Raw genomic sequence first — 23,993 nt, 5'->3', positions numbered from 1 at the left:
GAATAAGTCTTGGGCCAATGATAGTTTAGTTCGCCAGTGGAAATTGACCGGTGGTGTGATACGGTGCCATATAGATATATCTCCAGAGAGCTAAATGGAAGTGCCTCTTGCCACTGTTAAAATATCATCTGCCCTACGACAGATTACACTCCATCAGCAGGCAGGCCTTGGTCGTGAGGAGGTCATTTTCGTTGGCAAGGATAACTACACCATCCAGACTTCAGCGTCCTTCTCAAACGATCGATAGCGTTATTGCGGCTTCTGCGGTTCTCCGGTCGGCATCAGCGGTGTGGGGTGTATCGTTGAAATAAAGATGAAAGATGTTTGATGGAGCTGGGGGTCAAGAGGCTGACATGGACTGAACCCAGGTTTCCAACGTGGACTTGATCGGCGACACCATGATCGAGAATTTGACGCGCATGATGCGAGAGTCCAGATTGAGATGCCGGTGTTTACGACGAGGTCACCTCCAAACGGGGACAGAGTGATTGCACGACAAGCGTGTCTCCTGGAAGATGCTCGTTAAGCCAGGTGGGTAGATAATCTCACCCCTACCAGAGAGAGTTACACACCCTGCGTCCCCCACTATCGCTTGTGCCGTGAAGCAAGACGTGGTATCACAATCTTTGGACTTTGTGGCAGAATCGCCCAGCTGCACGAAAATGAAGCAGACTCGACACGATCTTGGGGTACGTGACAACAGACGAAACTTGGCTACGCAAACCATTTCGGTGACTGCCGGTACTGGTAAGCCCTTCTTCTTCCACTGGCTCAAGTACCTAGTCTGAGGAATTAATTACGGGCTTAAAAAGATGAGCGGCTCGAAAAGTGAGCCTTTCGTACCTGCCTGAGTGAAATATAAAAGGGTATTTTCCCCTAAGTGGCTAGTAAGTGGAGCCTCTCTTCTGTTGAGCCTTCTATTCCTGGCTCACACCCCCTCTGAGTAGCTCTTTCCCAGTAAGCCGGGAATAGTGGGCTCAGACCTGAGCCGTTTGGGTATTTTGTACTCTGCTGAACATGTCGTTGAACGACATGATGGACACTGAGCTCCTCAATGGTCACTTTCTCGGCCGCCGTGATCATGGAGCGTTCCAAGTACTTAAAGACCTCCAGTCCTCTTTGAAGAGCCTTCCCACAACCATTCCAACCAGATTGTCATTGACACCGGTGCAGAATCTCGTGCAGCACAACAGCATCCTGCAAACTCGCAAATTGGCAATACGTCTCCCGAAGCATCCAAAGACCTTCCCCTCACCATGTCTCGTTATGATGATGATGGTGGCTACGGCGTGACCCGCGCAGAAGACCTCTACGACGAGTGTAGCCCGTACAGATCCTTATACGAAGATGGAGATCGCCACAGAACTGTCCCCTCCCAGCCGGAGTGGTATTACAGTGAAGACCTTTCTTCTGACAGGGGCAAGGGCAAAGCCAGAGCCGACACTCAGCCAGCGGGGGGTTCCTCCTCTGGCTCTCGATCACATGGAAAAAAGACCGCGGATTCGAAGTACGGCACAACACCTGTGTCCACCGATGTCCGCGATCACTCTCGAGGCTGGGGCTGGTCGGTACCTCCGTCACACCGACCTCTCCAATATCGCCACAAGGGCCACGCACAGCCTGCATCGACCGAGAAGCAAACCAAGCTCAGCCCCTATACTGACGCTAATGGAACGACCTGGTACCCCGCCCCTGATGGGACCGTCTATGACTCTGGTGGGAACCGGTACTACATCGCTGATGGGAACTTCTACCCGTGCAATCTGTCGCAACCTGCCGGTGGGAATAACATCGACTTGCAGCAGGCGCCAAATTATGGGCCTGTGGACTATGACCAAAGCGCTGCAGGCTCCCAGCAGTATCAGTATTGGACCCGTGGATATGCTCAGTGATGGACTGAGGTGAACTTTGGGGTCCAAATAACATCGAGGCGGAAGGGAGTCCATGGCTACTACCATTGGCTTAACAGTTCCATCTCTCAAGCTTCACCGTGGTCAAGCTGGCTTACCATGACTGGATCTGCCTTTCTTTTGGGTTTTGTTTTGGGTATATGTTTCTGGTGGCACCTATCAGATTTCTGCTTTCCTTACTTGATGTTTGACTTTGTTGACCAAGGTCTGCCTTTTGCTTTCTTCTCTTTCCCCATTATCCAGACACAAAGGTTACAGAAGCGAAAACCAACGACAAACAACAAACTAACAAAACAAAAGAAAGATGTTCGATTCTGTTTTGTTGAGCGAGTATGAAGAATGACGAGAACCGTTTCGTTATAGGTCTTTTTGGCTAATCGTTAACATCAACTTGCTGGACAAGTGTACAACACACAGGCATCATCGTTCGCTAGGTAGCTTCATAACTTCAATAGCGCAGGACGTTTGTTATCTCGATGCGGATGACCACATTCAGGCAACTCGTGTATCTCAACCCCATCACTACCCCCAGAAACAACCACCACTCTCCTACAGACCTACTTCCCACCCCCCAGAACACCCCCCAATACTGGACTCAAAATCCCTCCCACCCCCTTTCCAACCTCCCCAACTGTCTCCCCCAACCCACCAACCAAACCCCCAACCACACCTCCCAAGTCTCCTCTCCCCAAAGCACCAGTAGTATTCCCAACTGTATTGCCCAATCCCCTCGTAACACCCCCAACCGTATCCCCCACCCCCCTCGTAACCCCCCCAACAGCACCCCCAACCCCTTTCGTCAACCCACCAACAGGTCCCCCGATCGCATTCCCTAGCCCGTCCGTAGTCTGATTGACAGTATCCCCCAACCCTCTCGTAACTCCTCCGACAGCACCACCAAGGTTCTTGGTAGTGTTCCCGACAGTATTCCCGACACCGCCTGCAACTCCCCCGACAGTGCCATAGAGATCACCCCGACCGAGCGAGTTGGTAGTGCGGTTCAGGGTGTCAAGTGCATCAGTGGTCAGGCCGGACGCTGTCTGCCCAACTCCTTGCGTGACTCCCCCGACAGTTCTCCCCACGCCTTGACCCACGCCGCCGACGGTTCTCCCTACACCCTGAGCCACACCTCCAACGGTGTTGGAGAGCTGTTTGGTGAAGTTTGAGGTTGGGATGTGAGCTTCAGGGGCGTACTTCTTCTTTCGGGGCGTGGGACTCTGGGTTTGAGTAACGGCAGGAGGTTGAGGAGAGGCCTTGACTGGAGCAGCAGAAACAGCAGGCTTTGTCTTGGGCTGGGAAGTCGCAGTCTTTGGCATGACTGGGGAGGCGGCTGGGACTCGCGCAGCAGTGGGAGCAGGCCGGGCAGGGACAGCAGATCGAACAGCGGCGGTGGTCTTGACCTGTCCGATGGGCACCGACTTATTGACGCTGGACGGGCTGGACACCCCAAGAGCCTTCTTCGTATGAGCTGTCATGGTGACTGGTCTGAAATTAGGCTTTGGGGAGGACTGTGTCGCCGGCGTGGATGCGACAGCCGGTGCCAGCTTCTTAGCCGCGGACCTCGCCTGGGCTGGAGTTTTGCTGGTGGCATAAGAGGTCACATCTTTAGGCTTGCTGCTTGCTGTTCTGGTAGGCTTGGTTGACGATGTTGCGGTAGGCTTGGTGGATGATGCTGTGGTAGGCTTTAAAGACGACGATGTCGTTGTCTTCTTGACAGCCTTGGAGACAGACGCAGCCGGTGCCTTCTTCGACGTCGATGCTGATGTGAGATGAACGGATAAGTTTCCCCTTTCAGGCAATGTGGATCCAGTTCAGGGGCCACTTACACGCCACCGCAACCGGCTGTTGCTTAACCTTGGCTTGGGTAGTGCTCGGCATTGTGCCTTGATGGATGATTGTCAATTTCCTTGTCGATATTAAGTCTGATAAAGTATCCAAAGAATGAAATGTGGCTGAGACAGACGTTGAAATACTCAAGCAAGAGACGAGCGAGTGTTGGGATGACGCCCATGCATTGACAGAAATCCAGATTCCCTCGTACGACCCGTGACGTCAAGCCACAGTTCTCCGCACCGTTTCTCCGATGTGTCGCGTAAAGGTGTGGTTGTGAGCGACTATGAGTGGCTTGCCACAATAGGTGAAAAAACGAACATCCTGGATCAAGACATCTGATTCGTTGGACAGCTACCCACAACGATGTCAGTGACCCCCTCCCTCGGACAGGTTGCCATCAGAGATTTGACATATCTCGATTTTGGGATGTGGCTGGAAGATTGTCAAAGTCACCGGTTTTGTAATTGTTGCCTTTCTATCAGATGTAGACAAAAGGTCGATGCTGCCCCATGAATATAAGCAAGCATTGACGACCTATAAGTTGCAAAAAGCCGGAGGGTAAAAAAACAACTCAGAATCAAACACCATGGTATCTTGACGAGAGAATGGAGATGAGGAAAAGCTGCAAAAGATAGTCCCCTCGACCGGAATCGAGCCGGTGACCTTTCGGTATCAATAAATTCCTTTACAGCCGAACGTGATAGCCAACTACACCACAAGGGGTTTTGATTGGTGCAGAGGCTCTTTAGAGGTGGGGTACATAAGGATCTCCTTTGTAGCTGTTACCTTACCCCTGAATCGCATGTGCGCTGCATCCATCATGAGGAGAAAGAGGGCTAATATATAGCTAGTTACTTGTCATTCTATGCCGAGCCTTCTAACCTTTGTTCTGAACCATTCAACCTGTCAGTCCTAGCTAAAGATAGACAGCATAAGTTTGGATAATACTCTATTCTGAGCCTTCTAGCATCTTAATCTAAGCATAAAGAATACAACAAATGCTAAGATTGTTGGTGAAAAGAGATAGCAAAAGCTCGGATTAATAGAATTCTTTTTTAATACCTTCTGCCACATCCGTTTTAAACACCCGTCTTCGTCCACAAAACATGCACGCTTTAAACAATCAGACGGCTGCTTTGAAGGACGGGTTGAAGGCGGCGAGATTGTATGACAAAAGAGCCCTGTGAAAGCAACGGACCATGCCCATGTAAATATAAGATGTAATCATTTATATAACCCCATCCATCTGCTCAGGTTAGCCCCAGCTTCCTCGATACCATCCCATTCACGAACCCTTAAGACCCGCCATCCAAAGCAACCAAGTCCAAAATATACTTCTTCCCCCAAGCAATCGCCACATCCAGCGCACTCCTCCCCTTCACATCCTCCTTCAATGGATCCGCCCCCATCTTCAAAAACGCTTCAAAAAGCTGTTTATCATGCGGTATGTGCTTCACATCCGACGGTCTCCCAGAATGCCTCGCCAGGAGTATATCCGCTCGTCTTCCCACACAGTGACCAGCAATCCTATGCAAGACCGTCTCCCCCTCCCGATTGGAAGCCCATATATCAACACCACTCTCTGGCGGGAAAAGCTGCTTGTACCGCTTCAAATGGCACGCCACAGGATCATACTCATGCTCATCCCCTGGGTATTTACACGGTGTCCATGCGTCTGGAGACACTAAAAAAACGTGCAACGGTGTGTTTCCATCTCGGTCGGGTGCGTTAATTGACGCTCCTTCCTTCAGACACCTTTCCCAGAGCGCCAGACAATCATCAAAATAGGTTGTTGAATGGGGGATTGGGTTCCAGTCCCGTGCTCCATCCGTTGGATCGGCAAATGACCGAGCCGTCTGAACACACTGTGCCGCAATGTGGTGAAGAGTAAAAGAACCACTCGGGTCCGGTTCGAGAATGTCGGCTCCTTTGTCGCAAAGAAACTCGCACACTCTCGGCCGGAGCAGCTTGAGGGCATAATGAAGAGGCGAAAACCCATCGTTATCCTTGGTCAAGAGAGTAGAAGCAACACGCTCGTCCCTCATAAAATGAAGAATCTCATCCTCCGTGCTCGCTTTATTTTGTAGAAGATGATGAAGAGACGTCTGGCCAGCATTGTCGACAGCGGTAGCATCAGGTTTGATCCCCAAGTTCAATCTCAGGGTTTGCAACGGTAGCCAAGCCGGCTTTGATCCATCCTTCAAATCATGAGGCCTCCATTCGATAGCTCGTCTGCATGCCGCCATCAAGATCGTTTGACCAGACTGACCGGGACGATTGAAGTCAATCCGTGAGACACAGGGTTCCTGCAACAATGTCTCCACGATCTCCCGTTTTGCGAACTCGAAGAGATAATGACACACCGTCTCTTCGTCGTTTAAAGGGAGGTACAGATCCGCCCCATGTTCGACCATAATGCGCACCATTGACAAGGTTGCAGGTGACCTAGCAAGAGGCCAACAGGAAACGATGGCCATGAACCAAAGCAGACAACGTCGTCGAGGCTTTGTCTCATCAATCGGTTTGCCATTTTGGGGGAATATGATCGGTCCTTCATCATAGACCGTATTGACATCAAGTCCATGCTCCAGCAGTACTTCGAAGGCTGGAACGTTGTGGTACCGTACGGCTTCAAACAGAGGGCTTCTGACGCCAACCAGGGCACTTGCCCCCTTGGAAAGAAGCTCTTGGATAATGTCGCGACCTGTTGATTGATCGAAGTGCATGCATGCCTTATGGATCGCGGCAAGGCCCTTTTCGTCCAGGAGATCAGGATCGGCTCCATGATCGAGAAGTATTCGGACAGCGTCGAGACTCCGGTTATCACTGAACCGGTCTGGCCCGTGCCGATGATAATCCTTAACTCCACCGCAGGCAGCAACGTGAAGAGGTGACTCGCCAGTCTCGTTAAGCGCATTGATGTCGGCACCGGTGGCGAGCAGGTAGCGGATAGCATCTAGCTTCCACCGGAAGTCTACAACAGCAAGTCGATGAAGTGCTGTACCACCAGAAATGAACTTTTCCTTTTTCCGGTCAACCATGATGCACCGTGTGTTGGCATCCACCTGAAGCGTTCCCAGCAAGTATCTTAACAACACCATGCTAGGACGCTGTGCTTCACAGATGATCTGTAGAGGGGTAAGGGCTCGCGTGCCAAAGTAACGTCCCACCCAGGTCCACATCCAGGAATTTGTCGTTGACTGGGATCGCACCGTTTGAAGATAAAGCCTGAGGTTGTCAGGAGAGCTGTAATAATGAATCAGCCCGGACACCTGCCTCGCCAACAATAGATACTCGGAAGATTGCATCATCTCCAGGAGCACCTGGTAATATCTGCCATCATGCCGGTTATTGCTGAATCCGTGGTTGATCAGACTTGCTGCATCGTCGGGTGTAAGAAGCTGCAAGTATTGGTTGGGATTGTCCAAAAGCAATTCGAGCACAGGCTTCACTGATCCATCCAGATATTTGTCGAGACGCTGATTTAACAGTGGGGAGGCCACATCAACTCTGGCAGTTTCCCTGCTGAGGCCATCGCTTGACAGAGTCCTCCCTGACTTGACCGATATGTCCTGCTGGGCATAGAACGCGTCAATGAACTCGGTACAGCCTATGTCAATAGCCATTTGCAAAGGGGCTGCTGTCTCGCGTGAAGCACAACCTTGAGCGTCTGCACCAGCATCCAAAAGCATCTTGACAATGATGTTCATGGCTGGGAAATAGAAATCATCGACACCACCAAGATCAGGATCTCTTTTGTATCCAGACAAGTCCCAGAGCGCTGGTTCTGTCCTGAATTGAGCGCACAAATGCAGTGGCGTATGACCATGCAAATCTTCCACATTGACGTTGGCTCCAGATCTCAGAAGAATATCCACAGTTTCAACTTCTCCGCTAACGCAAGCATAATGTAAGGGGGTCCTCCCTCCGTTATCCTGTTTGTTGATCATGTTGAAAACCCCATCCGTGTTGCTGCTCTCATCCCCAAGCAGCCCAAGTACACGGCTCACGACATCGGCCTTCCTGGCTCGGCATGCAAGGTGTAGGGCATTTTGCCCATCAGCAGTACGCGAAAATAAGCTTGCTCCAGCAGCGAGCAGTATGGCCAGGTCGCTTTCTGACTTTGTACAAGCCAAGTGAAGAGCAGTGAAGCCATTCTTATCAGGAATTTCCAGACTGACCGAACCCACCGCGTCAAAAAAGAAAAATTCTGTGTGGATGAAGAGGTGGCCATCCTCCTGTCGATTTTTCCCATGCTGTAGATGCACATGAAGAGGAGTCTGTCCAGAGGTATTGGTAGCATCCGCGGATATTCCGAGGCTAATCAGCCATTGCACAAGGTCAGGCTGGTCTCCCCAACCTCCGTACCACGTAGCGACAAGATGAAGCAAAGTATCACCCTCCAGAGTGGTAGCAAGAGGGTTGGCACCACGTGCAATAAAGTGTTCCAGCTGAGACCGTTTCACCCGGCCAAGTTTGCACAAAAGATGCAAAACATTGTTTCCATTGGCATCCACCACGCTGGCCTTGGCTCCTGCCAGCTCAAGAGCTTGAAGCAAGTCATCGTACCTGTAAAAGTGCAGGTATAATGGCCGGCCACCTTCCGGTGTGATGTTCGGATCCATGCCTTGCGCAACCATGATCTTGAGATATTGAATGCAACTCTCCCTGCTGGGCCATTCGCCTGGTAAAGCAAACCAACATCGCTGCTTCAGTGACTCGTCCTTGCAGAGGGAGAACAAGGTCTGGAACAGTCCGGGATTTTGATACATTGCCGCCTCCAACATAGTTTTGCCTTTGTAGAATTCGTAACCAGGATCAAGACCGCCTCGAACAAAGTACTCTATGAACCTGCACGATAGAGCTTCGCTGTCAGCCGAGTCGGACGACCCGACCTTGCCGAGACGGTGGAGTGAGTCCAGAGACCGCCTTTCCTGTTGGCCTTCTTCATGTTCCAAAAGAACTCTCATGGCCTCTAGGTTTTCTTGGCTTTGTCCCAAGGCATAATGCAATGCTTTGTTTCCGTTAGGGCAGGTTGCCTTGACATTTGCTCCCGAGGCCAGTAAAGCCCTCAAAGCAGGCACGCACGGTACTATCGATGAACTGAATGAAAAGCGACAGGAGAATGACGCTGCCAAAAGTAATGCAGTTACTCCATCGTCGTTTAGCTGTTCCATATCAGCGCCGGCATCCAAAAGAATTCGAAGGATGACCTGACAAGCTGCATCATTATTGTAGTTCCAACTCTGCACCAAGCGATGCAAAGGGGCTTGCTTCGCATCTAGATACCAATAGGACTGGAATACGACTTCCGCTCCTTCATCCGCGTCTTCATAGACCTCCTCTACCGCCGGCCCGCCGTAGTATGTTGCGAGTGATGCCAATACTGATAGGGCCTTGGAATCGGCACCATGATCAATAAGGGCTTGGACCAAGTCGGTATTGGTATTCCCACACGCAAAGTAGAGTGCAGTTGCTCCACTGTACGAAGCATCCACTGGAATAGACAAGTGTGCCAAGACTGCAGCCGCAGCCTCAGTACGATCGAAACGACAACATTCGCAGAGCATCTTCTCCAACGCAGACGGCGCGCAATAGGGAATCAGCGCCTCCAGTGTCTCCAGATGGCCATATCGACTTGCATAATAGATTGCACATTCGCCTGGCCTGTTCTCTCGCAAATCTCTTCCAGCGTCATAGTAGTCGGGGTGTTCATCATCCTCGTTCGTTGTTGGTGTGTCAGGCTCAACCCCGGCTTGAAGCAAAGTCGAGACCACGTCAGCGTGGTTATAACGTGCTGCCAGGTGAATAGGCTTCAATCCGTATATATCTTCGGGGTTCGGATCGCTGCCGTATTGGATTAGGAGTGAGGCAACCTTGCCGTGACCTTTTTCTGCCGCCCTGTGCAATGGTGTTCGACGGTCGCTGGCGATTGACGAAACAGAAACCCTTTGTTCGTTTATGAGCCAAAGACAAAACTCATACATCCCAGCATGTGCTGCAACATGTAAAGCAGTGGGAATCCCTTCAGAGGGGTTGTCGGTGTCCCAATACCACGGAGGCCCTGTCCACTGCCGAAAGGCCAGGTTATCGGGCGCCAGAAAGCACAAAATGGTGTGAAAAAAGCCGTGGTCTCTCGTATCATATCGGCTCGCGTGATACACCCAGTTCTCCATAGCATAATCGAAGAATGGATAGAGTAAACAGACATTTCGGCGATCGTCAGATTGCTCGCGGTATGACCTGCGTTGTTTTACGCTTGGGAGTGGAAGCGATTGAACATACCCCAAGCATCGAAGAGCCACGTTCTTGTGGGCAATTGTTGAGTTAATGACTGGAAAGGCCGAAGAAGGCTCAGTTCCACTTGGGCTATTTCGGCCGTCACCTCTCAGAAACTCGGTGAAGGAGTGGTGGATAACTTGGAGAGTCTCGTTTTCCAACACCTGAATAAGTGGTCCACAGCAGGTACTAATGAGCTGTTTCCAGTGTGTCAAAGATTCATTAGTGGTGCTCAGACATCCGGCGAGGCTGGCGAGCTCAGTTAGTCGCAATGGACGGGACGCATGGGTGATAGTTTCCAAGACAAAAACCTGGAACTCGAGGTCGACCTGGCTCTCCTGACGATGTTTCTGCAACAAGTTGGCGTATGTTTCCTCCAATCCAATGGGGAGTGATGCTTCCAGAGCACAAATGTCGACTTGGTCCTGCCTAGACAGAGCTTCTTCCTGCTTGCACGTCAGTAAACTAGGTAGCAAGGTAATAATCGCCTAGAAATGACTCACCATCTGGTCCATGGTCAACTTGGCATAAAGAAACAATCCCCCCGACCTTTTAGCCACCAAGTCAACAAGCTGGTTCTTTCCCACAGCATTGTTCATTAGGGAAAGCTTTTCAAGCCGACAATTGAGATATGAAACAATGTCAACATCCACCAGATGTCGTTGCAGACTAATGTGCACAATCGAGGTGTCTCGCAACGCGCTCTGGAGATACTGTTTAGGTCTACTTGTCAGGAGAAGCTTCAAGGAGCCTGGGCGGTGCGTGGCGAGGCGGTTGAACTTGTCGAGGAATGGTCTGCTGTCCGTGTTCATCTCATCCAGGGCATCAGCAACACAATAGAGTCTTGGGACGCAGGATATTCCGCTGAGGAAATGGTCAAAAAGGTCATTGTTGGAGATGATTGCCAGGTCAGTATTCAGCTGTGATTGGAGTGCGAGCTGGAGCTTGGGAGAGAAGGGCAAAAGTTGCGCAAGCCAATCTTGGAGAAGAGCGCGAGGAGAATAGTTGGCAGCAACAATGTTTCGGAAAAAGAAGAAGAGTACCGGGCAGTTCTCTGTCGTCTCTAGATGCCTGATGATGCTCGCTGCCATGACAGATTTCCCTGCTCCCGGAACGCCCTTGATCCATAAGCTGCCATGATCTGGTGAGCCGTGCCATTTTTTATACTCGTCTGTTTGGCAAAGCCACAGGCCTGTGCCGGGTGCTTGAGACGACAGGTGACGATAATATTCGCCCGATTCGGCTGTGTAGTCGGTTGGCTGGAGCCAGTCGCGTATCCGAGCCACGACTTCAGGGCCCAATGCTGTGTCGCTGTGCTCGATAACATCGTAGTCCTCCATGTCGATTGTCAACGGCGTTGTGTGTTTGACGGAGGCGTCAAGTGTTGTCGGTGGGAAGCCCGAAGATTTTGCTGACCTCCACTGATGAGTCAAGGATGCGGTGCTGTTGGCTCCAGTACACAAATCATGTTGGTTGGGCGGTGGTGACCGAGGCGATGTAACAATTGACCAGGGTCTGAGGATAACAAATCTACGGGACGCGATGGTGTGGAAGGAAAATAGATCGCCATCATGAAAGCTCATGGACGGCAAGGGGAAATTGTCCAAGAATTCTTAAAAGGGGGTGTAGAACCATCTTCCCAAGCAGGTGAGTAGGTACAGGGCAGCCTCAGTGAGCGGCACATGGAACCTCTAGAGCTTCTGTGGTGCTAACAGTGGGGCAAGGGTCTCGATGTCCGGCACCCCGCCCGCCAGAGTCACTACACGATCTCATTACCTTGACACTTCCCGTCATCGAAGTTGACACCCTCCGTTGTCGCCATCCTGTATGCAGTGCAATCGGCATTTGCTCGTCAATTCAGTCCAATCAAAATGCCATCGCTTGCGCCACCGATCTTGGTTGACTTTGGCGCCGCTCCAAATCGTCAAAGACACCACAGCGGCCATGACGCAGGTGATTCAGCCACGACCAACATCTCAACAACTCCTTTTATCTTGCATGTTTTGAGACGAGATTTGCTCTTTTCTTACACTGAAACAGGCGCCGTTGATGCCTTTCCAGAAAGTTCGTGATAGCTGCTGTCCGTTGCCATGTCCAAAGGCCCGAAAAAGAAGAGAGTCCTGGTTGTTGGAGCTGGTGCTGCAGGTACAGTAACACCAATCGAATCCGCATGTTGTTTTTGTTCTCCTTGATTTGACAACTTCTTAGGCATGTCCTGTGCCCATCACCTCGCCCAACACCCAGACAAGTTCGACGTTACTTTGATCGAAGCAACCAACTACTGCGGCGGCCAGGCCTTCTCGATCCCCATTGACAAAGACAAGCACGGTGCCTCATGGCTGAACCAAGGCGTCCAAGGTGGCTCTTACATCTTCCATCACACCATGACAATGTTTGGCCGCCAGGGCCATGTTGCCAATCCTGTCAAGCTGCAAGTGTCTTTCGGGAAAGGAGATCGGTTCTGGACCAATGTCTACCCTACCAAGCTGCTCGAGAAACACCAGAACGAGATTCGTCGTTTTGTCCAGATGCTTACTCTGACTCGTTGGTTTGAGATATTCTTTGCCCTGCTCCCCATCAAATATCTCATGAAGCTCTTCATGTTCAGCTACGAGTTCGCCAATGCCGTTGCTCTTCCCATGGTTGCCCTATTCCTCGGAACTGGAAACTACACACCCGAAGTGCCGACCATCATTCTCGAACGGCTGTGCACCAGCCCAACCTACGGCATGTGGTATCCTCCGGACAAGGAAAGTATAGCGAGCAACCTTCCTCCGATGGTCGTCTTTCCCAACTTCAGTCAATTCTACGAAGACTGGAGAAAAGACCTCATCAAGAATGGTGTGAAGGTCCGTCTGTCGACAGAGCTCACCGAGACCCTCTATCGGGACAAGAACGGCGTTGTGGTAAAGCTCATCAAGCGAAATCCAGCTCCTGACAACCACAACCCATCCGGTGCTTGGACACCGGAGGATTACACCGCCAACGCCGACCCCCAGTGCCGACGAAACCAACGAGCACTACGATGAGGTCGTCTTCTGTTGCCTGTAAGCTCAACCTCCCCTCGCCATCCTTACCCTGTCACTAACATGTCTTCCCCTCCTCCAGCGCCGACACCGCAAACCGCCTCCTCTCCAAATCCCGCACCAAAGGGGAACGCCTTATCCTCCCCCGCGCTATCTGGTCCAACGATCTAACCATCACCCACTCCGACACGTCCTACATGATCAAGCACTACGAAAACTTTTTCACCCCCGACCAAGCCGTCACCACTCTTTCCGGAACAGACCACTCCACTCGGGTGGCCATCGCCCGCGGTGACTACGGGGAGATGAACAGCTTCAAACCAATGTACTACATCAAGCCCTACCCTTCTGACATGTCCAAGCTGGAAATGTCGTTTGACTGCACCAACTACCAGGCTCAGTTCCCGCCCTCTGTCCCGTTCGAGAACCACGTCTTCCAGACCATTTTCCTCAACAAGGAACGTGATGGGCATCTCTGGACTGATAATGAGATTGACCAGACGAAAATTATCCGCAAGGACTGGTGGCATCAGCTTTGCCATTCGTGGACTCATTACCTGCTTGTTGTGCCGTGGTTGTGGCTGTTGCAGGGGAGAAGGCATGTCAGGTTTGCGGGTAGCTGGACGTTGATCAATGCGCATGAGGTTGCGGTGATGAGCGGGATAGCGGCTGCGGTTGATCTGGGGGCGGAGTACCCGAGGGATCTGGAGAGGGATGGGTGGGCGTTGTTGTGTTTTAGGCTGTATTACTTGTTGGTGTATGGACGGTGGTATAGGAGGAGAAGTAAGAGTAAGACGTCGACTGGGGAGGGGAGTGGTTGGGCTGGGGGGTTGTATGGGAGTGTTTATAAGGGGCCGGGGGTGGTGGATGAGGAGAGGCAGATGTGGAGGAGGGAGAAGGAGGGGGAGGGGGTGAATGGGGGGGAGTGATGGGAAAGGTTACGGGGGAATATGATATGTCGGATGAGAATGAGAGATTGTGAGATTGACATGTGTAGAAAGAAAGGATAATGCAGTTATGGGATCCTTTGTCTGTACCTAGTATGTAACAGACGAATGACGTATAAGGTTTTGGTGAACAGGATATCGTTGATGGGAACAGCTCCCAGCCAAAAAGGTCTTGCTGAAAGGTAATAATAGAAGCCACATATTATACACAAGCAACTGGTGCCCTTGTATACACATCGAGCCATGATGAAGTCCATGTGAAGCTGGGATAAAATCTCTCTCATGCTGGAATGAAGTACGCCTTACGTTGGGATGAAGTCCACCGTAAGCTCAGACAACAAGACAAAAACAAAAGCCAGAAGATGGTTTATGCTAATCAGGCGATATGATGAGACCAAAACCATGAAAAAAGAACTCGAACCACTACAAATGGTTCCAACTCAATCTCCTCCGGGAAGGCTCGAACTTCCAACCTCCTGATTAACAGTCAGACGCGCTAGCCAATTGCGCCACAGAGGATATTCCTGCTCATTGTTTTCCCCATTCCAATTTTGCGCTTTTATCCGGGTGCTTGTGGAGTGTGTGGACATGTGTCTTTTTCTTTGCACTCCGCGGGCTCCACTTTTGACGGTTGCTCCAGACTACGTATCCACAATAGGGGTTTCAGGGGAAACAGCAACGAGGCACAAGTTGGAGAGAGGAAAAAGGTAGGTGGGTAGGTAGGTAGGTAAGGTGTGTTTTATGTACATGATTCCCCACTTTGTTGTGGGTGCTTTATTCAATGGGAACCGGAGTCAAAATCGGCCCTCCTCGCAGCGGCGCCCAGGTAAGCCAGACGTACTTGCCCGTCTCCCTGTATGTGACAAAGTGAATCTCTTGGGGACCTTCCTCTTTGAGAGGGGGGTTGTTGCCAAAGGTTGCCATGAGGCCGTACTGGCCTGCGCGGAGGGAGTCAACTCCGGGAATGGAGTTGGGCCAGGGCCAGAGCTGTGGATGGTGTCAGTTTATGCATCGGGGGTACGGAGCTTGGTGGTGGTAGTATAGAGACTTACACCAAAGAGAAAGGGAGTCGCATTCTTGTCGCAGTAGAATTTCGCGCCGTAGATGGAGCAGGGTCCAGCCGAAGTGAATAGTTGGAATGTCTTCACGCTGTGGCCAGTTGTGAGCTCCTTGGAGACAAACGTGCCGCATTGGCTTTCGTTCGTGGTCCAGAGGCCGGTGTTGGTCAGGCACCCAAGGTTGGAGTGGTCGCCCTGGTTCCAGAGAGTGCGGACCTGACCGGCTCCAAAGAATCCTTGGCCAGCCGGTGCAATTCCGAACTTTGGGGCTTCTGCTTCTGGAACAGGGGCCGCGGTGGCAAGACCTGCCAGGGAGAGGACGGTGGAGATGCGCATCTTGAGTAGCAGTCAATCAGCCAGGCAAGGTAGTAGGCACCGGTAGTAGTGTTGCTAGCGAGCGGAGCAAGAGAAGTGACAGGTTGTGGAGCATGATGTCAGTCTCCGGGGCATGGGGCAAGCGTGATTTATATCTCTCGGACGAGCCTGCAAGATAAGTGACGCCTCATTTACCCCGGACTTGGGTTGGTGAAAAGAATCGCGATGCCGTGATGCCGTCTGAACCCCGGACTGAACGTGCATTACCGGGAATTGACAGCTGTCTCCCTTCCTGGTTCATGGAACTCCAGGGTAACTCCTCATCTCTTGACTTCCTGCTCGTTGTAGCCGTCATGCATGGCAAGGCGGTGCCCAGATGGGTTGACGATCCATTCTGCCGTGCCGTCTCTTGGTACTGCGACGTTGAACCTGCCAGACTTTTTTCCGAGAGGCTTACCTACAGATTAGGTTATTGCGGAAGATGCGTCCCTTCGACTTAACCGACCGAATGGACTAGTACGCCGCAAATATGTCAACTTTGGGTCATGCTACCCCGCCCGTTAGCACCACCATCCGCAATTGGGGAAGTGCCGGCGCTTTGATGAGTGGAATTCTGGTCAGAAGGGTCGCAGTAACGCGTGGCACTTTCTGAAATCTTGTTAACTTTGAAAATGGCGCGCTTCAAGGACTCGTTTGTAAGAATTTGCAATCGTTCTTCTGTGGCTGCCAAGAACAAGGTGATAAAAGTTTTCCGTGGATCGCCTTCCTCTTCGGCCCAACTGTGCCTTAGCGAAGAGGTCCGCAACGTCGTACTCCGTTCCTGATCTTGCATGGTCGGTTTGTAAGGGTAGCGTAATCCATCACGAACTGGGTTTGCGCTTTCCTAACCTGACATCGAGGTCTTGAACTTGAAGTTGTCTTTGCTGTCGTTTATGTTTCCGATGGCCGACTATCTGGATTCGGAAAGAAGAACCCGCAACAGCAGAAACCGGTCGAGGCAAACGGCTATCTGGCTCCGCCAACATCGGGCGAATTCCCGGTTCACCCTGGCGTGGCGCTCTGAGCCCAAAAGCCTCATGAAAATGAAGATCGTACCATGCCAACGAAACTCGATCTGCCTTGGGGAAGAACTGAAAGCTCCAGTTCAAAGAGAGGTCGTCCTAAAAACTCGACGGTCCTTATCCTGCATCGCACCTTTATTCGAGGGCTGTCGTGTTCGGCTCGGATGTCTGGCTTGGTGGCCAGCAAAGATACCCATGTCCACGAATACGTCGCATAAAGGAACTCGGCGGTAGTCCGCAAACGCAAATTTTCCAGATCAAAAAGCTCTAACTCCTTGCCATGTGCAGCTCTGACAACTTTGGCCCAGTCCATGATTGCAATAAAAGGCTCAGGAGATCGATCCCCACGTTCAGGAGCACATGACTTTCCCCATGACAAGGCAACTGCACCCATGCCTTCAAAGTGAAGAAGAACAGTGCCGAAGAGCGCTAGGTAGTTCGTCATAGGTTTTTGATTGTCCAGAAACCGCTTGGGCCAACTATCGAGCGTGATAGATGGGGCGTAAACCCGATTCTTCGTGACCTGTAACATATGAGGATAGGCACCAGAAGAAAATCTCATTGTGTCTGGCATTTCAAGCTTGATCCTCATTCCTGGAGTAGAGAGAGAGCTTGAAGCTGGTTGTCCAACACCATACGAGATGCTAGACAGGATTTGAGGAGGCTCCAAGTAAAGACGGATCGTCTCGAAGTAGACTTTGTTGAGATCATAGCGCAATCGGTTCGACACTAGGCACTTTCTTGATAAGCTTTGTGGTTTCAAGGCCGTAGAAAAAAGTGCTTACCTCCATCAACAGCAGTTGACCATTCTATCAAACCTTGGTCGTTAATGGGAGTGATTCGGTGTAGCCCGGATTTGGGTGTTCGGTAAAATGTGCGGGACTTGCTGTCAATCTTGCGGAGGATTATGGCCGGATGGCTGGTGAAGTCGGACCGATAGATGCAGTTCAAGATCGCCAAGTAGCACGTAGTATCTTCCTTGCCCTGCCTGATCAGTGGGCAAAGAAGCAACCCGGCCTCGACGGCCTTTGGAGAAGGCGATAATTCGAAAAACGGAGTTGCGCCTGATAGGAGGGGACCATTGTTCAAACTCTGTATAATTTCCGACGAGGCATAGCATCGAGGCGAATCTGCTAGTAGCGAACTGCTATCCGAGTAAAACTGTCGTTCAAAGGCAAGAATAGACTGATCGTTGGACGTCTTTAGTATTTCCTGCTGAAGCCGGTGGAAGGCACTGCGCCCTTCTCCGTACAACATTGGCATGTTGACCCCAAAGAGACCCAGAAGAGAGTATGCTTCGTCCTCTTTTCTTGTGGTGAATCGGTAAGCAGCCCAAGACATGATTTGTCCTACGCTACAGGCCCTCAAAAGCTTGTCTAGGGCGTGTGTTGGTTCGTATTTGTCGAGCCCTCCCCTTTTACTCCGCCGTCTCACCAGTGGTGAGTCTGGCTTTGGCGAGAACCAACGAAGAATTTCGGCGGGAATTCCCGTTACCTTGCTGATGGTGTCGGCCAAATCTGTGAGCTCAGAGATGTCGGCGATGGGGGTGCCGCGAAGGAGCTGTCTGCTTCCCAAGAAACACCATTGGCTATCATAAAAGCGCACGTCTCGCGGCGCAATCAGCTCTTGAAGCGTCCAGCCCCGAGTAAACCAGCGGCTGTTCTCAAGTTCCACCGATGGTTCTCCTGGAACATTGATGTCGGAGAGGTAGGCATAGCATCTGTCTGCCCTGTGATACCATCGGAACATGGAGTTGATTGCTTCCGAGAGCTCGGCACTACTGGTCTTATCGATGCAGCAGGTATCAATCCACATGTAGTTGTAACCATCTTGGCGAGCACGCTCACAGCTGTGGCTGACCTTGCGAAATCCCTTCTTGTGGACAGGAAGCAGCTGTTGTGGGTCGCAGATATCGGCGAAGAGGACCTCATCCTCCCCCCAAGTGTGTGACAAAATAGCGTAAATGGGCGTGGACCATGGCGATTCCAGTCTCAGCGTCGTGGTGTTTATTAAACGCATTGTGGTCAAAACCTAACTCGGAATGCTGTCGTCGTTGGGTCGACCGTTGGGCACCTGGCTGATGTCAGTAACGATCCGTCAACTGCCCGGTCGGCCATAATCTCTTGGCAGCCGAAGTGGCCGAGAAACGCGAAGAAGTGGGCCCATTTAACCCTGTTGTAGACTGCATAGGCTTTGTGATTGGTCGCTTCACAGACCTTCGGACTTTAGCAAACATGCGGGTCTTTGACAAACAACTTCGCAAGTTCGTCTCATCCTCACAACAGCAGAACTCCAATTCATATTCAAATAGCGAATCTGACACAAGTAATCAAAATGTCGCGCTCTCTCCCGCAAATACCGAGTCTCAATACGGGGTTAAACGCCTCTCAACATCAAGAGGATCTTTCCTCACTCTTGGGTGACCTGTCCCAACCAGCACGTGTGAGAAGTTGCGTGACATGTCGGGCGAGGTACTGTTCAAATACTTTGCTGAATTCCTGAACTCTAATTTCCTTTTGACAAAAGCTAACTGCCGCCAGAAAAGTAAAGTGCGACAAAGTGTCTCCATGTTCGAATTGCAAGCGTTATGGCATTGCTTGTGTTCTGGCTCCGTACCGCCCACCTCGATGGGCCCGGCGGGCCGCTCCTGGTGCCAGTAGCTGTACCACTAGTCCACCAAGCACAGCACCACCCCAGACACCAGTCATGAGCAGCCTACCAAACATAAGTTCGCAAAAGGCAGATGCAACTCATGTCATGCAACGGTTAGAAAAGCTCGAACAGCTCGTTAAAGACCTGGGTGGTGAAGCCGCTATTCGCAACGCCAACAACCCGTCCAAGTCACCTGTTGAGATGACCCAGCAGTTATCATTGGATGATACAAACCAACAGGGCCACGTGAGAAGTGGCATATTCTCGAGAATCTATGACGAGGTGAGATTGAGAGGCCAGCTACGTCGAGACAAGAATGCTGATAGCAACAGCTTGACCTCTTACGGTCTCAAACCGGAGCATTGCACCAAGAAGACCCAAATAGCTCCGACTCGGATCCCGAAGATGCATTTCGAAATGCCAATACTGCTGCTACTCAAGTCTCATCGCCGAGGCACACTGTTTTTCTAGGACAAAGTCTAGGGTCTAGCGGAGCATCCATCTATCACTTGTATCCAGCTCCAGCGCAGGTACCCTTTTTGCTTGGGGTATTTGGTGAGAATGTCAACAGCTTGATGCAAACTGTTCATATGCCTGCCGTCAAACAGCTTCTATTACCGAAGCATGATGGAGCCCCACCAGTACTTGGACCGGCGCAGGAAACCTTGATGTTTGCCATTTACTTTGCGGCTGTCACGTCAATGGAAGAACCAGATGTGAGCATGACCCTCTTTGATATTTTGAAAATATTTATGTTGATGCTCTTTACAGGTAGCAGGGAATCTCGGGTCTACCAAAGATGAGCTCACACGGAAGTTTCGTTCCGGTTTTGAGCATGCTCTTGCAAAAACGAACTTTCTCGGCTCGCCCAGCCTCATTGTGGTCCAGGCGCTTCTCATATTTCTTTTGTTGGTCCGCTGCAACGACAGCCCCAGGTTTGTCTGGATGATGACTGGAATTGTGATCCGGATGGCCCAATCTCTTGGCCTCAACCGGGATGACGCTAAGATGAAAGGCCTTTCACCGTACGAAGCTGAGATGCGTCGCCGAGTTTGGTGGGGTGTTTGTTTCCTTGATGCCAGGACATCGGAAGATCAAGGCACCGAGGTCACAATATCCCATGGTACTTTCGACACAAAGCTTCCCCTGAATGTGAACGACTCAGATATCAGCCCGGATATGACGGAACTTCCCGCGGAACGGGAGGGCATGACAGACATGAGCAATGCTCTGTACTGCTATGAGGTGTCTAACATGATGCGCCGAATGATGAATCCAACAGCCGATGGCATCAGAGATATGGACCGGATTCTGGACGAGCTCTACTCAAAATTCGACCAGCGTTATATCCGACATCATCAAGCTGGGGAGCCTGATATCAAGTACTGGATTGGAATTACCGTTGCACGTCTTGTTGTCGCAAAGGTCCGGCTCATACTTCACTTTCCCGCACTCCTCTCCTCGCCAAACAAGCAAGATATGCCCATGGAGGTCCGCGACAAGCTCCTGCTGTCAGCGATCGAAATCACGGAGCAGAATCATGCCATCAATACCCAGACAGAAATCAAGGGATGGAGCTGGGTATCGCATTCTTATACACATTGGCATGCTATCATCTTCATTCTTCTTGAGATCACGCAAAGGCCTTGGTCGCCGACCGTTGAGCGCGCATGGTTGGCTCTTCACAGCGAATATCTGGTCCCCAGCAAGTCGAGCCTAGAAAGGGGCCCGAGGTTTTGGACACCACTACGCCGGCTGATAGCCCAAGCACGAAAACATCGGGAAGCAGAGCTTGAACGTCTGCGGAAGGATCCGGTCAGAGCAAGGTTACTAGAAGAAGAAGATGCACGACGAACGCCCTTCGCAAGTGATGGGCCGTTCCCAGACTCACTGAGTGCCCAATTATTTCGGGAACGATGGCAAGGACTTGTGGCGGCCAAGCCCGTTGGTATGTCCTACAGCAGACCTGAAACATCTGGCATCGAGACCTCGTTCAACGGAGCGAATTTGGGGGGATTTGGTCACACCAACAACAACCAAGCTCCAAGCGGCTTCAACTTTGGCTACCAGGGGATTGCATCAAGACCGAACCCTCTTACCAACCCATCAAATACTCACAGTGTTTCCACAGCAGCCTTCGCTAATATACCGTCGTTCCCAATGCCGAACATGGCTATTGATCCTCAACCTTGGATGGGGGTCAGTCCAACCTTGGCAGGAGATATAACTGGCGAATTTCAGCCAGGCATGGATATTGATGACAACGTGGACTGGTGGGAATGGCTTGGAAAAGCCGGTGTCATGGACCCCCATGGAGATCCCGGCGGAGACGGGATATGACGCGGCTGAAAGGTTCATATGTGAATGTAACCACGCAGCCGATAAGCCTACGTATGGCATCTAAACCGTTATAGCGACAATATAAGGTACCATTGGTCATCTATGATATCCAACCTCTGAGGTGAGAGACAACGACCCATCCCTGAGCTCTTTGGGCTCATCAAAGTTGCGGCTCCCGAGGTCCTGTCAACTGGACCCCCACCTAATTCGTCATCAATGTCATAGTGGAAACTCCCCCACATCCTCCACCACGGCTCGGCTCGCATAGCACGTTTTTAGCGACCTTCTCGGACCCCGCACCCCCAACTTGTTGGTGACAACACCACTGTTTCACAGCGTGGTGGAAGACATGTATTACTGGCTCTCTTTCTGCAACTACGGCCGCCCGACCCGACAGCTTTGATGATCATCAGCTGTTTTCTCACGCCAGGAGCTCCTTGTGAACACGGCACAGAGGGCAAAATGCGGAGAGAGAATCGCCGACTGGCTGCTGAGAAACAGTGTTTCTGTGGTGGTACGGGCCGTCGGCTAGAGGACAGGATGGACGATCCTATTGTCACCATCTGATCGGATGTCATCCGAACTAACGCTCACCTAACGCTCCCGGAATTTCCGGGTTTGGCACTCACTGTCAGGCTTATCGCGGCAGAGCTAGCCGGGATTTCTGCATTGCCGCGCTGGCCCCCTTTTGCTGGCGTTGCACCCTTGGTATTGCGAGCGCAAAGTAAAAGGTGTTGGGGGTCTGACTGCAGGATGAATTTGCCCAGTTCTTTTCCTCTCGTCAAACACCAAAAATTGGGCTGTGGTGCAGTGAACGAGCGGTCGAGACATCTTGTGTCGACAATGGCAGAGCCTACAAACACTCCCATGCCGGCAAGCACTCCGGTACCGGCATCAACCCCGCGGTCAAGCTCCCCGCTGCAACAGTACTCAATCCCTAGCTTGACACCCAATGCGACGACAGCCACGATCCCTCTCTGGCCGTCAACTACCTCCTCACCAGATACTGCGACTCGAAAACCACAACGACCGATAGTCCTTCATATTGGCGACCCGATCAAGTACAACCCGGACACCTACGCCGAGTTCAACGCTGCCTTTGAGGTTATCCGGCCGCCCACCCCCGAGCGCGAAAGAAACGAGCTCATCCGCGCCCTGAAAGAGAAAAGATGGGGTCACTTTAGCGCCATTTTCCGTCCATTCTGGGGCACAGGAGGAGAGATGGGACGGTGGGATGCTGAGCTCATTGACCTGTTGCCTTCGTCGGTCAAAGTTTTTGCGAGCGCGGGCGCCGGGTTCGACTGGGCGGATACCAAACTCCTGGGAGAAAGAGGTGCGCTTTCTGTTGCTGGGTAGAACTTTCCCAACCGCAAGCTGACTGGAAGAAAACAGGGATAATCTACTGCAACTCGGGCCTCGCCGCGGCAGAAGCAGTAGCGGACTTTTCCGTCGCCATGATCATCTCGACCTTTCGACACCTTCCGTGGTGCATGAACGCCGCTACGTTTCCCTACCTAACGTCCTCGAGCGATGCCAGGAGTACCTTTCGGGAATGCCACGCGAGAGCCACGGCTGCTAGTCACAACCCACGAGGGCATACGTTGGGGTTGATCGGGTTTGGGAATATAGGGCAACAGATAGCTGCTAAGATGGGGAATCCGGCCTTTGGGATGAAGATTGCTTACTATGACGTTGTGAGGAAACCTGCTGCTGTCGATTCTGAGCTCAGAGCTACATTCTACGAGAAGTTGGAAGGCCTGATGAAGGTATCGGACTGCGTGGTGTTATGCACGCCTGCTTCTGCGGACGGGAGACCGATCATCACTGCTGAGACGTTTGGCTACCTACGGCCAGGGACGAGGTTTGTGAATATTGCACGGGGGTCGCTTGTGGATGAGGAGGCGTTGGCGGATGCGTTGGACAGTGGAGTGGTAGGGGCTGCGGCGTTGGATGTTCATATGGATGAGCCCAGTGTGAACGAGAGACTGGTGAGGATGGCGACTGGCTTAGGGTTTGATGACAGAGGCCAGCATCCGGGGAGGGTAATGTTGACGTGTCACAACGCTGGCGGGACGGTGGAGACGCATGTCGGATTTGAGGAGTTGAGTATGAGGAATATCTTGAGGGTGGTGAGGGATGGTGGAGAGGCGGTTACGCCGGTTAATTTGCATTGGTTAAGGGAGAAGAAGGGGGTGTAAAGGCTGGAGGTCATCGTGCGAAGTCAAGCAAGAAACAATGTAATCCCCTTATCTTATCTTGCCGTTTTTTTCAGGCGTGAGCTTGGCTATCTACTCTTGGCTCTGGTATTATGGGCGTCTCAGCTGGATTTGCACTCTGTCTCTCTGCGTCACACTCCTCCGGCATCTCAGCCCTGTTTCTGTTCTGCTGCTCGGCGCAACTGCCCATCATCTCGGCTGGATTACCGCTCTGGCCTTTTCCTACGTCATCACTGTCTAACTCGGAGAGCTGGGGCTGTTCTTGCTGCGGGGGGGTGTAGGGTTGGTAGGATTCCTGCCCCTGAGCAGGACGGGTGGTATACTGCGATTCAAAATGGGAGTTCTGCGTGTTGGGG

At 51.7% G+C, this 23,993-nt stretch overlaps 8 protein-coding genes across 8 annotated transcripts, besides 2 other annotated features; 4 read left to right on the top strand and 4 right to left on the bottom strand.

Annotated features, from left to right (window-relative positions):
- Positions 1–1,256: 1,256 nt before the first annotated feature.
- On the top strand, positions 1,257–1,892 carry PODANS_2_8322 (uncharacterized protein; the record flags this gene model as incomplete). The annotated part of the gene is made up of 1 exon (XM_001911601.1): positions 1,257–1,892. The coding sequence occupies one exon, from the start codon at positions 1,257–1,259 to the stop codon at positions 1,890–1,892; it is 636 nt and encodes a 211-aa protein (XP_001911636.1).
- Positions 1,893–2,467: 575 nt separating this feature from the next.
- Positions 2,468–3,385, bottom strand: PODANS_2_8320 (uncharacterized protein; the record flags this gene model as incomplete). Its single annotated transcript, XM_001911600.1, has 1 exon — positions 2,468–3,385. The coding sequence occupies one exon, from the start codon at positions 3,383–3,385 to the stop codon at positions 2,468–2,470; it is 918 nt and encodes a 305-aa protein (XP_001911635.1).
- Positions 3,386–4,378: 993 nt separating this feature from the next.
- Positions 4,379–4,466, bottom strand: a tRNA (tRNA-Tyr).
- Positions 4,467–5,038: 572 nt separating this feature from the next.
- Positions 5,039–11,605, bottom strand: PODANS_2_8310 (uncharacterized protein; the record flags this gene model as incomplete). Its single annotated transcript, XM_001911599.1, has 2 exons — positions 5,039–10,447; positions 10,526–11,605. 2 exons carry the CDS (start codon positions 11,603–11,605, stop codon positions 5,039–5,041), a joined length of 6,489 nt encoding a protein of 2,162 aa, XP_001911634.1.
- A 627-nt stretch (positions 11,606–12,232) lies between these two features.
- PODANS_2_8300 (uncharacterized protein) lies at positions 12,233–13,977 on the top strand (the record flags this gene model as incomplete). The annotated part of the gene is made up of 2 exons (XM_001911598.1): positions 12,233–13,020; positions 13,131–13,977. The coding sequence occupies 2 exons, from the start codon at positions 12,233–12,235 to the stop codon at positions 13,975–13,977; spliced, it is 1,635 nt and encodes a 544-aa protein (XP_001911633.1).
- Positions 13,978–14,440: 463 nt separating this feature from the next.
- Positions 14,441–14,514, bottom strand: a tRNA (tRNA-Asn).
- A 255-nt stretch (positions 14,515–14,769) lies between these two features.
- PODANS_2_8290 (uncharacterized protein) lies at positions 14,770–15,389 on the bottom strand (the record flags this gene model as incomplete). Its single annotated transcript, XM_001911597.1, has 2 exons — positions 14,770–14,982; positions 15,048–15,389. 2 exons carry the CDS (start codon positions 15,387–15,389, stop codon positions 14,770–14,772), a joined length of 555 nt encoding a protein of 184 aa, XP_001911632.1.
- Positions 15,390–17,188: 1,799 nt separating this feature from the next.
- On the bottom strand, positions 17,189–18,448 carry PODANS_2_8280 (uncharacterized protein; the record flags this gene model as incomplete). Its single annotated transcript, XM_001911596.1, has 1 exon — positions 17,189–18,448. One exon carries the CDS (start codon positions 18,446–18,448, stop codon positions 17,189–17,191), a length of 1,260 nt encoding a protein of 419 aa, XP_001911631.1.
- Positions 18,449–19,656: 1,208 nt separating this feature from the next.
- PODANS_2_8270 (uncharacterized protein) lies at positions 19,657–21,421 on the top strand (the record flags this gene model as incomplete). The annotated part of the gene is made up of 2 exons (XM_001911595.1): positions 19,657–19,797; positions 19,853–21,421. 2 exons carry the CDS (start codon positions 19,657–19,659, stop codon positions 21,419–21,421), a joined length of 1,710 nt encoding a protein of 569 aa, XP_001911630.1.
- Positions 21,422–22,174: 753 nt separating this feature from the next.
- Positions 22,175–23,619, top strand: PODANS_2_8260 (uncharacterized protein; the record flags this gene model as incomplete). The annotated part of the gene is made up of 2 exons (XM_001911594.1): positions 22,175–22,754; positions 22,814–23,619. 2 exons carry the CDS (start codon positions 22,175–22,177, stop codon positions 23,617–23,619), a joined length of 1,386 nt encoding a protein of 461 aa, XP_001911629.1.
- Positions 23,620–23,993: the final 374 nt, after the last annotated feature.

This window comes from Podospora anserina, chromosome 2, assembly GCF_000226545.1.
Source record: "Podospora anserina S mat+ genomic DNA chromosome 2, supercontig 2".
Taxonomy (NCBI): Eukaryota; Fungi; Ascomycota; class Sordariomycetes; order Sordariales; family Podosporaceae; genus Podospora; species Podospora anserina.
Note: the sequence above shows the minus strand (reverse complement) of the source record. Positions and strands in the feature narration are given on the sequence as shown.